Source organism: Aethalodelphis obliquidens, unplaced genomic scaffold, assembly GCF_003676395.1.
Source record: "Aethalodelphis obliquidens isolate GAN/ISIS:26980383/991018 unplaced genomic scaffold, ASM367639v1 scaffold36, whole genome shotgun sequence".
NCBI lineage: Eukaryota > Metazoa > Chordata > Mammalia > Artiodactyla > Delphinidae > Aethalodelphis > Aethalodelphis obliquidens.
In genome coordinates, this window is record NW_020837980.1 from 4,907,165 (window position 1) to 4,922,249 (window position 15,085).

General features: G+C 35.2%; 1 protein-coding gene across 19 annotated transcripts in view; it reads right to left on the reverse strand.

The window, feature by feature from the left end:
• The window catches only part of CCDC91 (coiled-coil domain containing 91), a 406,785-nt gene that overhangs the window by 182,027 nt on the left and 209,673 nt on the right, over positions 1-15,085 (reverse strand). For 17 of the 19 annotated variants that reach the window (XR_003437762.1, XM_027129339.1, XM_027129348.1 and 14 more), the window contains one exon: positions 2,943-3,050. The exons of the other annotated variants lie outside the window; for them this stretch is intronic. Coding sequence is in view for 16 of the 17 variants with exons in the window: in XM_027129339.1 (XP_026985140.1) it covers positions 2,943-3,050 (108 nt within the window). In the remaining variant the exon portion in view is untranslated. The remainder of the gene's footprint in view (positions 1-2,942; positions 3,051-15,085) is intronic. 19 annotated transcript variants of the gene reach the window in all.

Genomic DNA, 15,085 nt, shown 5'->3' on the forward strand with positions numbered 1-15,085 from the left:
TAGAGAAGAGCCAACACCTATCCTTCTCCAACTCTTCCAAAATATAGCAGAGGGAGGAACACTCCCAAACTCATTCTATGAGGCCACCATCACCCTGATACCAAAACCAGACAAAGATGTCACAAAGAAAGAAAACTACAGGCCAATATCACTGATGAACATAGATGCAAAAATCCTTAATGAAATACTAGCAAACAGAATCCAACAATACATTAAAAGGATCATACACCATGATCAAGTGGGGTTTATTCCAGGAATACAAGGATTCTTCAATATACGCAAATCAATCAGTGTGATAAATCATATTAACAAACTGAAGGAGAAAAAGCATACGATCACCTCAATACATGCAGAGAAAGCTTTCAACAAAATTCAACACCCATTTATGATAAAAACCCTCCAGAAAGTAGGCATAGAGGGACCTTTCCTCAACATAACAAAGGCTGCATATGACAAACTCACAGCCAACATGGTCCTCAATGGTGAAAAACTGAAACCACTTCCACTAAGATCAGGAACAACAAGGTTGCCCACTCTCACCACTATTATTCAACATACTTTTGGAAGTTTTAGCCACAGCAATCAGAGAAGAAAAAGAAATAAAAGGAATCCAAATCAGAAAAGAAGTAAAGTTGTCACTGTTTGCAGATGACATGATACTATACACAGAGAATCCTAAAGATGCTATCAGAAAACTACTAAAGCTAATCAATGAATTTGGTAAAGTAGCAGGATACAAAATTAATGCACAGAAATCTCTGGCATTCCTATACACTAATGATGAAAAATCCGAAAGTGAAATTAAGAAAACAATCCCATTTCCCATTGCAACAAAAGGAATAAAATACTAAGGAATAAACCTACCTAAGGAGACAAAAGACCTGTATGCAGAAAATTATAAGACACTGATGAAAGAAATTAAAGATGATACAAATAGATGGAGAGATATAGCATGTTCTTGGATTGGAAGAATCAACATTGTGAAAATGACTCTACTACCCAAAGCAATCTACAGATTCAATGCAATCCCTATCAAACTACCACTGGCATTTTTCACAGAACTGGAACAAAAATTTTCACAATTTGTATGATAAAAGACCCCAAATAGCCAAAACAATCTTGAGAAAGGAAAACGGAGCTGGAGGAATCAGGCTCCCTAACTTCAGACTATACTACAAAGCTACAGTAATTAAGACAGTATGGTACTGGCACAAAAGCAGAAATACAGATCAATGAAACATGATACAAAGCCCAGCGATAAACCCATGCACATACGGTCACCTTATCTTTGATAAAGGAGGTAAGAATATACCGTGGAGAAAAGACAACCTCTTCAATAAGTGGTGCTGGGAAAACTGGACAGCTACATGTAAAAGTATGAAATTAGAACACTCCCTAACACCATACACAAAAATAAACTCTAAATGGATTGAAGACCTAAATGTAAGGCCAGACACTATCATATTCTTAGAGGAAAACACAGGCAGAACACTCTATGACATAAATCACAGCAAGATCCTTTTTGACCCACCTCCTAGATACATGGAAATAAAAACAAAAATAAACACATGGGACCTAATGAAACTTAAAAGCTTTTGCACAGCAAAGGAAACCATAAACAATGTGAAAAGACAACCCTCAGAATGGGAGAAAATATTTGCAAATGAAGTAACTAACAAATGATTAATCTCCAAAATATGCAAGCAGCTCATGAAGCTCAATATCAAAAAAACAAACAACCCAGTCCAAAAATGGGCAGAAGACCTAAACAGACATTTGTCCAAAAGAAGATATACAGATTTCCAACAAAAAAATGAAAGAATGCTCGACATCATTAATCATTAGAGAAATGCAAATCAAAACTACAATGAGATATCCCCAGTCTTGGGGATAGAATGGTATGTTTATAAATCTCCATTTAAATTCTAGACCTGGGGCTTCCCTGGTGGCGCAGTGGTTGCAAATCTGCCTGCTAATGCAGGGGACACGGGTTCGAGCCCTGGTCTGGGAGGATCCCACATGCTGCAGAGCAACTAGGCCCGTGAGCCACAACTACTGAGCCTGCGCGTCTGGAGCCTGTGCTCTGCAACAAGAGACGCCGCGACAGTGAGAGGCCCGTGCACCACGATGAAGGGTGGCCCCCGCTTGCCACAACTAGAGGAAGCCCTCGCACAGAAACGAAGACCCAACACAGCAAAAATAAATTAATTAATTAATAAACTCCTACCCCCAACATCTTCTTTAAAAAAAAAAAAAAAAATTCTAGACCTAATTTTGTTTTCCTATTAGTATATTTTCTTCCTGTGATACAAAATAGGTCCTTTGTATAAGGTTGATTTTATTTTCACCTACCAAGTGTTATGTTATTCAAAAGTGTTGCTGGGAACTTCTTGCACTAATTATTCATACTATGACATATACATATATGCTCTTCAATTGATTGTTTAATGTAAATCCAATAATCATGTCTGCAATGCTTTCTAAGACATTAAATCAAGAAAAGAAAACACAGTCACCAGAAAAAAATTTTAAACAGAAACTAATTCCTATAAGCAATGAAAGGTAATTCAAACATAAATACATACTTCAAATTCAAATGTTATTTATAAATCTTGTACCACTAAAAATCATTTCAGATGCCATTATACACTTACAGTAATCTTTTGCTTCTGTTATTTGATAAATAATATTATAACCCAGAAATTAGCATAAGAATTTTCGTTAATTTGGGGATGATCTACATACTTTAGGCCTTTAGCCCTATATTTAGTCTATCATAAAATTCCGAAACTTTAACATTGAGTTTACATAAGCATATTTTTTTCTCCAAAATACACCAAGGAAAGTAAATGGCATGAAACTGAATAAACAGCTATAGAGTTCTCAGGGGAAGAGAGTCAGAAGAAAAGTATAAATATATAATGGATGTGCAACTTTATTACCTGAGTATTTAACAACTCTTCACACTTGTGTGCTTGTTTCTCTATTGCAGAAATGTACTGTTTTTCAATAGCTTCTACTTGTTGCTTAACTGAAGACTGCAGTAGTGCCTAAAAACAAGCAAAAATGTTATGTGGATCACAGACAAAACTTGGAATCTACTGTTGGCATGAGAAATTTTTTTGACAGTTGTACATATCTGAAATATGATACTATTCTGCATTACAAAATACACATTTGTGAATATTAAAGCAAATTCATATATAACACTACTTTAAGCTTTCGGTTTTAGGTTTTCCTATTGCCAAGATTAGTTTTTTGGCTTAGATGTTCCTTCCACACACCTTCTCGGTAAAAAGGCCAAGTCACAGAAGATGATAAAGAGGGTGAGTAGTTCTGTTAAATATAAATTCAGTTTAGTGAAGACCACACAGGATGAGAAGCATGTGAAAGCTGCTGAAAAAAAAGAGAAGAGAAAAAAACCAGACATATTTCACTGGCTGACAAAACTCCACATCCTCTCGGCACACTGTAATATCCCATGGGCCAAGCATGATCTTCAAGACCACAAATCAAGTAAAAGCAGATGGAAACTCTGAGCAATTTCAAACATAAAAGAGCTGCCCCCCAGGAAGTTCACGCCCCTAATGTGAAAAGGTATAAGGCAAAGTGTGGAAGTCAGGATCTTAAGGCAATATTCATAAAAAGTAATATAACTTGGGAGCCTACACAAACTTAAGTGGATAGTGTAAATGCTGGAAGCTCGGTCAGTTAAATATAAAGATGTTAACACTATTGTAAGGCAAGCCAAATCAACGCTGGAAGAAGTTCCACCCACTCACTTCCTTATTGGAGATGTTTACAATATTATCATCTTTTTTCCTTTCCTTTTTTTTTTTTTTTCAGGCATTATATGTTATAGTTAACATGTTCCCAGTATTATCTTACATGCTATTTATAAATCCTAAATCATTCTAAAATATGCATTTAACCATATACATAAGAACTCTTTAGCAAATATTCTATTTTTGAAGGTCTATCTGGATAACAAACTACTCATAATCAAAATAGTAAGTTGAAACAGACACATGTCTTATAGAAAACAGACCTTTGGTACATTCGCCAAGAAAAGAAAAATATGCCAAATCTCTTAAATAATCTCTGCTTTGAAAACAGATTTACTTGGTTGGAAACAACATGCATTAAGAGGCTAAATAAATATGTATGTATTTTTTAAAACTGAGACAAAAATATTTTGAAAACCTCTGAATAAGTCTCAAATCTTCAAATAATTATCTTTCTTTTGCAAATGTTAAACTGTCTTCTGATGATGCTACTACTCCTATAAGTCAATAGTTGTCACTCTGAAGCTGCAAAATTACTAGTAAACTAGTAAAGGAAAATAAACCTCTGACCACGGCTTAACCAAAATATAAAGAACTGCTTAACAGAACTGCTTTAGCCCTTCATTTATACATTATATGTCCTCTAAAGATTCCATAACGATAATTTATAGAAGACACTATAATTTAACCTCTTAAACTGTGACTAGATAATGTAAAGCTCTAATTTACCTTTGGCAAAATACAATACTATTCATTGGACTTCAGAAAATTTAAAGGATGATACAACTATGTACAATTCTGTTGGGTATATTCATGGCATCTTTTGTAGAGAGAAAAATGCCATTCTTTTGGGGGACTTGGGTTACGGCAGAATTGTTTTGCTTGATGGTAAGAACTGTTTCACTTCCTATTTGCCGTGATTCCAAATAATCCCAGGTTAAATACCCAGTTGTGATTTTCTAGTAAATTATATCATTTGGAGGGACAGGTAAGTTAATGAAATAAAATAATATTTTCTCACCATAATTAAGAAACACAAATGAATAGTATTTTTTCCTCTGGTGACTGATTTGTATACTATATACTCATTTTCTTCCAAACTTCAAGGAGGTCAAGTACCATAGGATAATGACAAGATTTTTTAAATAAAATAATAAGATTTCTTTAAAAAAAATTGGCCTATAATACTGAACTGTGGAATTATTAGTGCCAAAGTCCAAACAAAAGAGGTAGTGTTCAAAAACCATCTTTAGAACTAGAATATTAATTATGGACATACTTAGCAATACACAATGGTACTAGCTGCATGCTTCTATGGCTTGGTCTATCATTATATAACTGGATATTCGTTTTCCTATGTAATATACCATAATAACTGCCTTAAAATTTCTTGTGTGCTCTAAGTATAAAAATGAACATTAGTCTTAACATTTCCCTATAATTTTTTTTTCCTTTGTAATTGTCTCTACAGATATCAAAGACACAGGAACCCTTCCCTTGGGCTTATATTGAATACAACACTACAAAAACATACATGAAAGAGTTATTTCTTTTATAAGCTATTTTAAACTATTCTCAACACAAATAAAGCACTAAGACTCTCAGGGTATGTAGAGGCAGAAAAACAAAGATGTATATAAACATTCCATAACGAAAAAAATGCTACCAAAGGCAGGGAATGTTTTGTTAATTTTCAACAGGTTTAGGTTTTAGCTTCAGTCCTATCAGAGATTTTCTGTATCATCCCAGGAGATAACTTAACTGAGCTTGAGCAAAACTACTTACCACACTTCTTCAAGAATAATTTTAAAGGTGTGAACAAGATCATAGATTTCTTTAGTACAGGAACTATGTCATCTTTATACTCATCTTTATATATCACACACAGCTTCTTACAGAGTGCTCTGTACATAGCAGACACATGCAATAGCTATTTGGTGAGTGACAATCCTTGTATTAAGATTAATATTTTAAAATCATAGTATAGGGCTTCCCTAGTGGCGCAGTGGTTGAGAGTCCGCCTGCCGATGCAGGGGACACGGGTTCGTGCCGCGGTCCGGGAAGATCCCACATGCCGCGGAGCGGCTGGGCCCTTGAGCCATGGCCGCTGAGCCTGCGCATCCGGAGCCTGTGCTCCGCAATGGGAGAGGCCACAACAGTGAGAGGCCTGTGTACCGCAAAAAAAAAACAAAAACAAACATAGTATAAATGATACCAATATTCACTGGCAAGTTCACTGAGCTTCAAATTATAACTACCAAGTTCAGTACCAAACTTGTTCCTGGTAATCCCTACCAGAGATCTGAATTTTTTTATCATTTTAGACTAGAAATGTTCATTCTTTCTACTCTACAAGTATACATTTTGAGTAAATAAAATACAGTATGAGAAGGACTATAAACTCCTTGAAAAAAAAGTATGTTATAAATTCTATAATGATTAGACTCAGAGAAAACAAAGATACTAAGTCAAAAACCACCCCACACCAACCAATACCCATAAGCAGTAGATAGTTTATTTTTAATGGAACTGAATATACATACACTGGAATTTAAATGAGTAGAGATGTATAGCTCAAGTGGACTACTGCAAACCAAACTACAATCTACTGTCCCAACAAATCCATAGAATTCTCTTCTCCCTTGAAATAGCCCAATTCTATTAGATCTGATTCTATTCTCATCAAATTTAATTACTTGTCCAGATTTGCAGAGCAGATGTGCCTAAAGAACCAAATGGTCTCTGAAACATTAATATCATGTTGGCATTTAGCACATAACCTTAAAAGAACACTTCATAGCTAATTTTAGGCAGTAATAATTAAAATTATTTAAAAAGTCAATCCTCTAAGTCATGGTTTACAAATGCAGAAAAGTATAAGGCTATGGAGAAGCTGGAGGCAAAACATATAATAAATATCCCCACTGAAACTGAAGCTCTAGGAGAATAGGAATCTGTGTTTAATTCACTGATTAAACAGTGTTTAATTCACTGTAGGTACTATTGTACCTACAATAGTACCTAACATATAGGTACTATTATAATTGTAGTTGGAATATATGGAATATGTGTTGAATGAACTGAAGAAATGAATCATGATTTCTGTATGTCCAAGCCTTATTACTTGCCTAGTCATAGAGAAACTATCAAAACATTGACGTTAATTATGTCTGTTCATTGTATTCTTAGTTTAGCTTTTTGACTGCAGTAGTACAAATTAATTGTTGTAAAAGGTCATTTGAAATCAAGCACAATTTCATCTTTCTTGGAAAAATATCATAGTTTGCTTTTCAAAAATCTGTTTCAGATCTTTTCCAATTTTTAACTAAAAATAAAAGAAGCAAAACTAAAAGGTATCAGCAAAAGAGTAAGTTAGAACTCTGAAGGGACACTTTTATGTTTTTTCTGGACTAAGTGGTATTTTTGAACAAAATATTACTTCAAATTTTGCAAGGCTTTTTAACTGTTGTTAGCATGTCTTATAATATTCCCTCAAAGTTTCAAACATATAAGCAAGTTTGTTATTCAAAAGGAGAGCCTACTTAACTGATATATATGAAAAATGATGAATTTCAGTCATTTCATTGAATCATTCATCCATCTTTTTCCATGAGCTCTACATACCTGTTCTACAGATAAAGAAACAGACACGAAGGTTAAGAAATGAGCCCAAAATCATATGAAAAGACTAAGTGGAACAAAGAACTGGATTCAGGTCCACCCTCTTGGCTCCCTGTTTGTCTTAGCCATTCCAACCTGGTAAAGCAGGTTTCTCTTCATGAACTAATCACTTATTCTATTTTATAGCCACTTAATTATTTGTTAATTCTTCACTTATTCAACTAATATTTACTGAATGCATACTTTATTCCAGACAGTGTTCTAGGCACTGGTGATGCAGACTGAACAAAACAGATATGGGCCTGACTCCCCTGAATTTACATTATTGGCAAGCGGATAGGGAAAGTGGGGAAGACAAGGAAGATTGGGAGGTACACAATAAACGAACCATTTTCATGGTGTTATGTGCTATAAAGAAAATTAAAAAGGGATAAAAAGGAAAAGAATAATGGAGGAGAAATTTTTCAGAGAGGGAAGTCAAGAGCTCTCTTGAGAAGTCACAAAAGGTGGGGAAAAAAAAGTCATATATTAAGCCTGAGGGAAGAAGATTTCCGTCAAAGAAAAAAGTACAAAGTCCTAGCATGGGAAAAAGGCTAATGAGTTCTAGAACTAGAAAAAAAGGCCAGTGCAGATCATATGAACCAGGGAATTCTATCAGATCCTATACCTGCACCAGACTTCCAGAGGACCAGAATTATGTAGAACCATGGAAAGGCATTTTAATTCTATTCAAACATGAAAGTTTCTGTAATCTGATACATAGTATCTTCAAACAATGTTGCAAAGTATCAAAAGCTCTCAAATGCTATCAAGAATTTCTCCATTAATAGACAATTTGTGAAAAAGAAAATATGTAGCGCTGATTTTTGTAGGCTACACATATACAAGTAGGTTAGAAACATAACTAATGCACCATGCATGAACATTTTTTTATTCAGTAGAATTAAGAGTAATGCGACTATACTCTCTGGTAAGGAAGGAGTTAATCCTAATAAGAACTAGTTGAGGGACTTCCCTGGTGATCCAGTGGTTAAGACTCCACACTCCCATGCAGGGGGCCCGGTTTGATCCCTGGTCAGGGAACTAGATCCTGCATGTGACAACAAAGATCCCACCTGCCGCAACTAAGACCTGGTGCAGCCAAATAAATAAATAAATATTTAAAAAAAACAAGGGCTTCCCTGGTGGCTCAGAGGTTGCGAGGCCGCCTGCCGATGCAGGGGACACGGGTTCGTGCCCCGGTCCAGGAAGATCCCACATGCCGCGGAGCGGCTGGGCACGTGAGCCATGGCCGCTGAGCCTGCGCGTCCGGAGCCTGTGCTCTGCAACGGGAGAGGCCACAACAGCGAGAGGTCCGCGTACAGCAAAACAAACAAACAAACAAAAAAAACCCAGTTGAGTGTTTTCCATGGTCTCACAGAAAAGTGCCATAGATATGCTACAAGTATATCTGGCAAGTAATACTTACTTGAACTTTATCTGGACACTGTGTCTATTAGCATGCAGTTCTTCCATAATACTTACATTCTCCATTTTATACTGAATAGACTGGCAACATAGATTATGAAAATGAGGATATAGTGTCCAAATAATGGCAGCTGACTAATTTATCTTAATGTTCAATTACTCTTGGCTAATCAAAAGTATCTTTTGCCAATTTTGGGATCTAAAATGTCAATCTATAGCTTTGTTGGCTTATCATTTGGGAAGAGAAACTGATAGTTTGATATACATATACATATATATTTTTTAAGACCTCAGTGAGCTAGTAATTCAATTGTGGTACAGATTTAGTTGCATTAGAACAGAAACATTAGGCTATCTCTGAAAACAATATTTAGACATTTTAGAAAATGTTGTTGGAATACAAAAAGAATTAATGGGATTAAAATGTATTAGTGGGGAGTTCCCTGGCGGTCCAGTGGTTAAGATTCCGTGCTTCCACTGTGGGAGGCACGGGTTCAATCCCTGGTCAGGGAACTAAGATCCCATATGCTGCATGGCACAGCCAAAAATAAATAAATAGAAATTAAAAAAAAAACAACTATCACTGGGAAGTGATTTAAAAGTACAATGTAAAAAGGACTAGGGAGTATAACTCTCTAGAGGAAAATCTTCAATCTCAACTTAAGGCTTAAGTTTATTCAACTTAAGTTTACTCAACTTAAGTTTACTCAAAACTGGATCCAAATTCAAGTTTAGGTTCATGGTCTCCTGCTACCCAGGCAGGCAGAAGTTAGGCAACACCAGAACCTTTAAGTTCAACCCTTGGGGAGAATGAAGGTGCATGTTTCTCAAGAGTAAATTCCAGATGTGTGAGGAGTGATAGTGACGGATTTGGTCATATTTCTTTTTAGAAAGCAGGACAGAAACTAATACCTAAAATTATGGGTAAAAGGATTAAAAAACAAAAGATTCTGCCCTTCCTTTTCCTTAACTTAAACAAGCAGTAGTATCAAGGTCATGTTGAGGCTGCTGAAAATTTATCTTGTTACAGATCTAAAGCATTTGCAATTGCAGTGATCCTAGGTTTTTCTATGTATTTGAATTACAGTGCAGTGGCACTATATAATTCAAAAAGAAAAATGTGAAATTATGGGTACATATCTAAACATGGAAATTCAATATAGTCTAGCCATGCTGTAAAGTGCATTGGAGACTGTGAAAGCCAAAGAAAACCTTTAGGACAGAGGGAATCATTCCTGTTGGCCTTGTTGTTAAGGGATTCTAGTAACATAAGAGTTGTTACCTCAAACACCACTAATGTCTCCCAGTGAAAATTTCTTTTGTGCCATGGACAACACATTAAAATTAAGAAGTTTCTAAAATTAAGTACAGCAGAGAGACGCTGCATGTCTACCTTCCAGCTACTTTAAACTTCTGAAAAGCTGCCACATGGACATGCCTCTCCCTCAGATGCCACAGTATTATTCCTTGTGACTTGAATAAGAGCTACAGTTTCAGTTAAAAAAAAAAAAGAAGAAAGGAAGGAAGCAAGGAAACAAAGGAAAAAAAGAACTCTGACTAAATCTCTTCAGAATCCTTCAGAGGATTAAATGAAGCACCTAGTTATTAAACACTAAAGGCCTACACATCTCATTTTCTGAAATATCGGAAACCACAGAAAGAAAGAAACCCATATAGGTGTCAGAAGTATTTGGCTTAAATACACAGTCATTAACCTTCCAAGGAGGCAGCATAATTTGTTGAACAGAGCCCTGCATCAAGCTTTGAATGACCTGGCTTTTATTTACAGCTCCTCCTCTGTTTGTATGTGTTTGATCAAGGCACTGTGTTTCTCCGTGTCTCAGATGCCTTATCTAATAAATAGGGAGAATAACAGAGTTTCTTCTCTGCCAGTAATAAAGGAATTCTGTGAAATTATGACTGTTAATTTAATTTACATTGATAACATTTCAAAATAGAATTGTTGTAACCATTTGCTGATTTTTGAGAACTAAATTCTTCATTTTCATGATAAGTTAAACTCATGCTATGTGGATTCAAGTTAGGATCAACATTATTTTTTAAGTTACTAGATTTAAGACCATTAAAATAATTTTCCTCCAAATTAATAGAGATCCATTCATTAAACATAGATCTCAAAGATTAGAAAAGAACTTTTACTCACATTGAAAAGCCATCAACATTGAGAGAGATAAGAGGACTCATATAAATCAATTTTATTAGAAGACATACTGACAAAGATTAAATTTTCCTTTATGTTTTCTTTTTGATCACAAAGAGAAGAATGTTGCAAACTTAGATGACAATTTAACATACTTCAACTGGTTCTTTTTCAGTTAAAAATTAACCATATATTACAGAAATAATAATGTTCGGGGAGATGTGTAAATTATTTAAAATCCATTGGATTGGGCACAAAACAATCACAAGTGCCATTCCCAGCACTGGAATAGGTGCCAGAGGCCCCGGCAGTGCTGAGCTCTAGCTTGACTGTGTGGGGTTCGGGAGAAGCCTCAAGGGAAGGGACAAAGTCACCAAAGTGGCTCAGAGGAACTGTTAATATATTAACTAGTATGGAAGTATTTCACCATTATAAGATAATACAAAGTAGTGCTTGTTGGAACTCAAATTAGGTTGTTACAATGGATTAATTACCAAAAAATTTGGCTACATGAATATCCTGCTAAAATACCAAAACAGGATAGCCTTGGAACTTGGTGCTTCTAACTATATGGACTAAATCAGACTCTATATGGATTATTCTTCAAATGGAATTCCTTTCTCACTGCTATAAAACAATCTGATGATCAATTCACTGCAAATCAGAGACACGACAATTTTAAGCAAATTATCCCACCTCTGGAAGTCATAAAGCTTGAAACATAGATGGGGACTGATACCCAGACAGCAATGGGAGCAAAATTTAATTTTTACTATGTATATTTCCATATCTTTTGAATTTTGTATTGCACACATATGTTCCCTTGTCAAAAAATAAGATACTTTGAGCAAATCATTCTACTCCCTAATAATTTATCCTTGGTATAAAATCTATATTCTCATATATCATTTCCCCAAAGTTGATTAACTAGAATTTAACAGATAAAATCAAAACCGGCTGTCTATTTTGACACTGGATCACACACTAATTAGAAATGGGACAGATATCTTAAAACGCTGTTCTTCAACTGTCACTGGTTCTTACATCTCTGCTTTCCTTCCTCAGAGTCAGTGTTTTATAGTTCAGATTAAAGAATAAAGTTAACCACACCTCTTTTATAACTTTTCAAACATGCAAGAAATTTTAAAAAAAAACCAAAACTTAGGGCTCCCCTAGTGGCGCAGTGGTTGGGAATCCGCCTGCCAATGCAGGGGACACAGGCTCGAGCCCTGGTCCGGGAAGATCCCACATGCCGCAGAGCAACTAAGCCCGTGCACCACAACTACTGAGCCTGCTCTCTAGAGCCCGTGAGCCACAACTACTGAGCCCGTGTGCCACAACTACTGAACCTGTGCTCCGCAACAAGAGAAGCTACCGCCATGAGAAGCCCGTGCACTGCAACGAAGACCCAATGCAGCCACAAATAAATAAAATAAATAAATTTTTAAAAAAACCTTAAAAGCAGTTTCTTGTGTACATATCTTCATTTGGACTTATAAGAATAACTTTCACCAGTTTATCTTTTCTGCCTCTAAGAACTATGGTATGCAGTCTTTTACTATCTGGACTACTGGTTGCCAATAAAAAAACTGAATAAAGATAAATCTATAACAGACATCAATTACTATTCTTCTAAAGTCTAATTACTATGTAAGTGTTCAGTTCTATCGAAAATTGAAAATGCCTGATTACGGACAGACCTTGCTGACAATTCAGTTCACTAGAATAATGGAAGATTAAGAACCACATAACTGATAAATCACGTCGACTGGAATAGTTACAGAAATGATATTCTTTACAGATACTACTATATAATCACTCTTCCAGCAAATGTTACTAGATGTAGAAACCTCCCGAATAACCTTGTTAAAAGGAAGGTTTGAAAAATACTTTCAACCCCATCAGAACAAAACAGATCCAGCCTCATTCAACGTGGAAAGCTAATATTATTATGGATGGAAGGTACTTATAATAGAGCGGCTTGACTTTTCATGATAATAAGCAGAAATCTGTAATTAATCAACAATATATGGGTGGGACAGACTCATATTGATAAAATTCTCAAGTCTGATCAACATTAGTCATAAATATTAGCCTGATGTGATACGAAAAAGAACCCATAACATTTAAAGTGCATTTTGGAAGGTAAGCCAAAAATAACTAATGGGGAAAGGCAGATCTTACATGTCTTAAGAAACAATTAAGTAAAACCTATTCATTAATTCTTTTGTTAATCTCTGAGGTATTTTTCAAGGTCTTCTCTGCAGCAAAAATTTGAAATTTATCTCCTCAATAAAGAATGAAGTCTCCCCTTCATTCCTTTGACCATCAGGCTGAAAATCCAGTCACAATATAAAGGCAAGCCTTAAATCTATATTAAAACAAGTTTTCTTGCAAGGTTTCCAATGCCTTTTGGCTTTGGCCTGGCTGGAAAACCACAAGAATAGCCTTGTATGCAAAATTCTGGCTTAGCTCAGGAAACTCAGAGGCACATAAGAACTATTTTCAACTACCAAACCTTTCTCAATCCTCTGCTGAGGTTAAGTTTGATGGAAGGGATAAGAATGGACAAGCCAAGTTGTTAGTTCCAAACCAATCACTAGTATCTAGCATGCTGTTAGGCCAAACGCTATTGGCAACAGCAAACATCTTTATTTGTCCAGGAAAAATCTGATCATATGATAAAAGCTGGAATTTATAAGAATCCTTGTTCAATCAAATAGCTAAAACTATAAATTTATTTCATATCTTTGGGTTAACAAAAGGGTGGAATTAAAAAAAAGATATATAAAAGATCTCATAACTTCATTTTTACTTATCCCCTCTTTGCACAAAAAGTTAGCAATCTCTAATCAAGGGAATACATCAAAAGAAGAGAAAAAGTTGTTCCCCCTCCTTGGAGCAGAACTTTATACAATAAAAGTAATTCTACACCCTGGGAAAAATTGGTCTCCAAAATGTATTATGTTCTCCCTTATAAAACAGTACAAACAACTCAAGAGTTCAAATAAAATACTAGCAAGTAGATGCTTTTTTAAAATGGAATACAGCAGGCATGTGATATTCCAAGCTGGCATCTGACATATGTTACACTGCTAAAATTCAAAGCAATACTTAGCAAAAGGGACTTAAGGCATACTTAACCTTTGAGAAATGCACAGTGAACCAATATTCTCATTAAAACCAAGGTTGGTCAAAATGGGAAATAAATATATCAGGAGTTTTAATCAAGATAATTTCAAAACAACTGAAGTTTATATAGCAATTTTGCATCGTTTTTCACTTAGGAATAGTGAAAATGTGTGTGTCTGATAAGTTAAAACTCTACTGCATCTGACTCAATACTCTGATACTTAAACAGAAGAAAAAAAATCAGAAAATTCTCTTCATAAAATGTTCTAAGACTTTAGAAAAGAACTGCCCATTCCTTGTTTTCTCATTAAAACAGTCGAATATTTATAAGCACTATTCATGTGTCTAGCACTCATTGGCTTTTGACATCTGGGTTGTAATACACCAAATTAAAGATCATCAATTCAGTCAAGCTTCAGGAACAAAGACTGCGAAATGAGTATGTGTCTATATATCTAGTTTGGTGGAAATATCTTGAAATACGTAGATATACATAAATAAGCATGAGTTTTGTAAATGTGCTCCACTTGGCCAAAAACATGCACACAAAACACAAGGGTGAGAAAGAAAGCTCTAGAGCTTGAGAAGAGGGTATAAAAACCCTTCTAGTTTCAGGAACTAATTTTCGTATCACCAAAAAACCGACACAGAAAACATCTCACTTAGGCACCCACAAGGGGGCCAAGAAACATATAATAGACCTTAAATCACTATAGTTGTAATTTATTTGGTGCTTGCATATAAATATTAAATCAAAATGCATTTTCCTTTTTGCCTTTTTCAGGCTAATTTCTAATCACCATTTTACTAATCTGTCAACTATGTCAAATTCAATGTTTCAACACTTCTCCTATCTGCTATGATTTGAAAAATGTCTAAATCCCTTAAGTTTAAACAACAAAAACAACAGAGTATAATT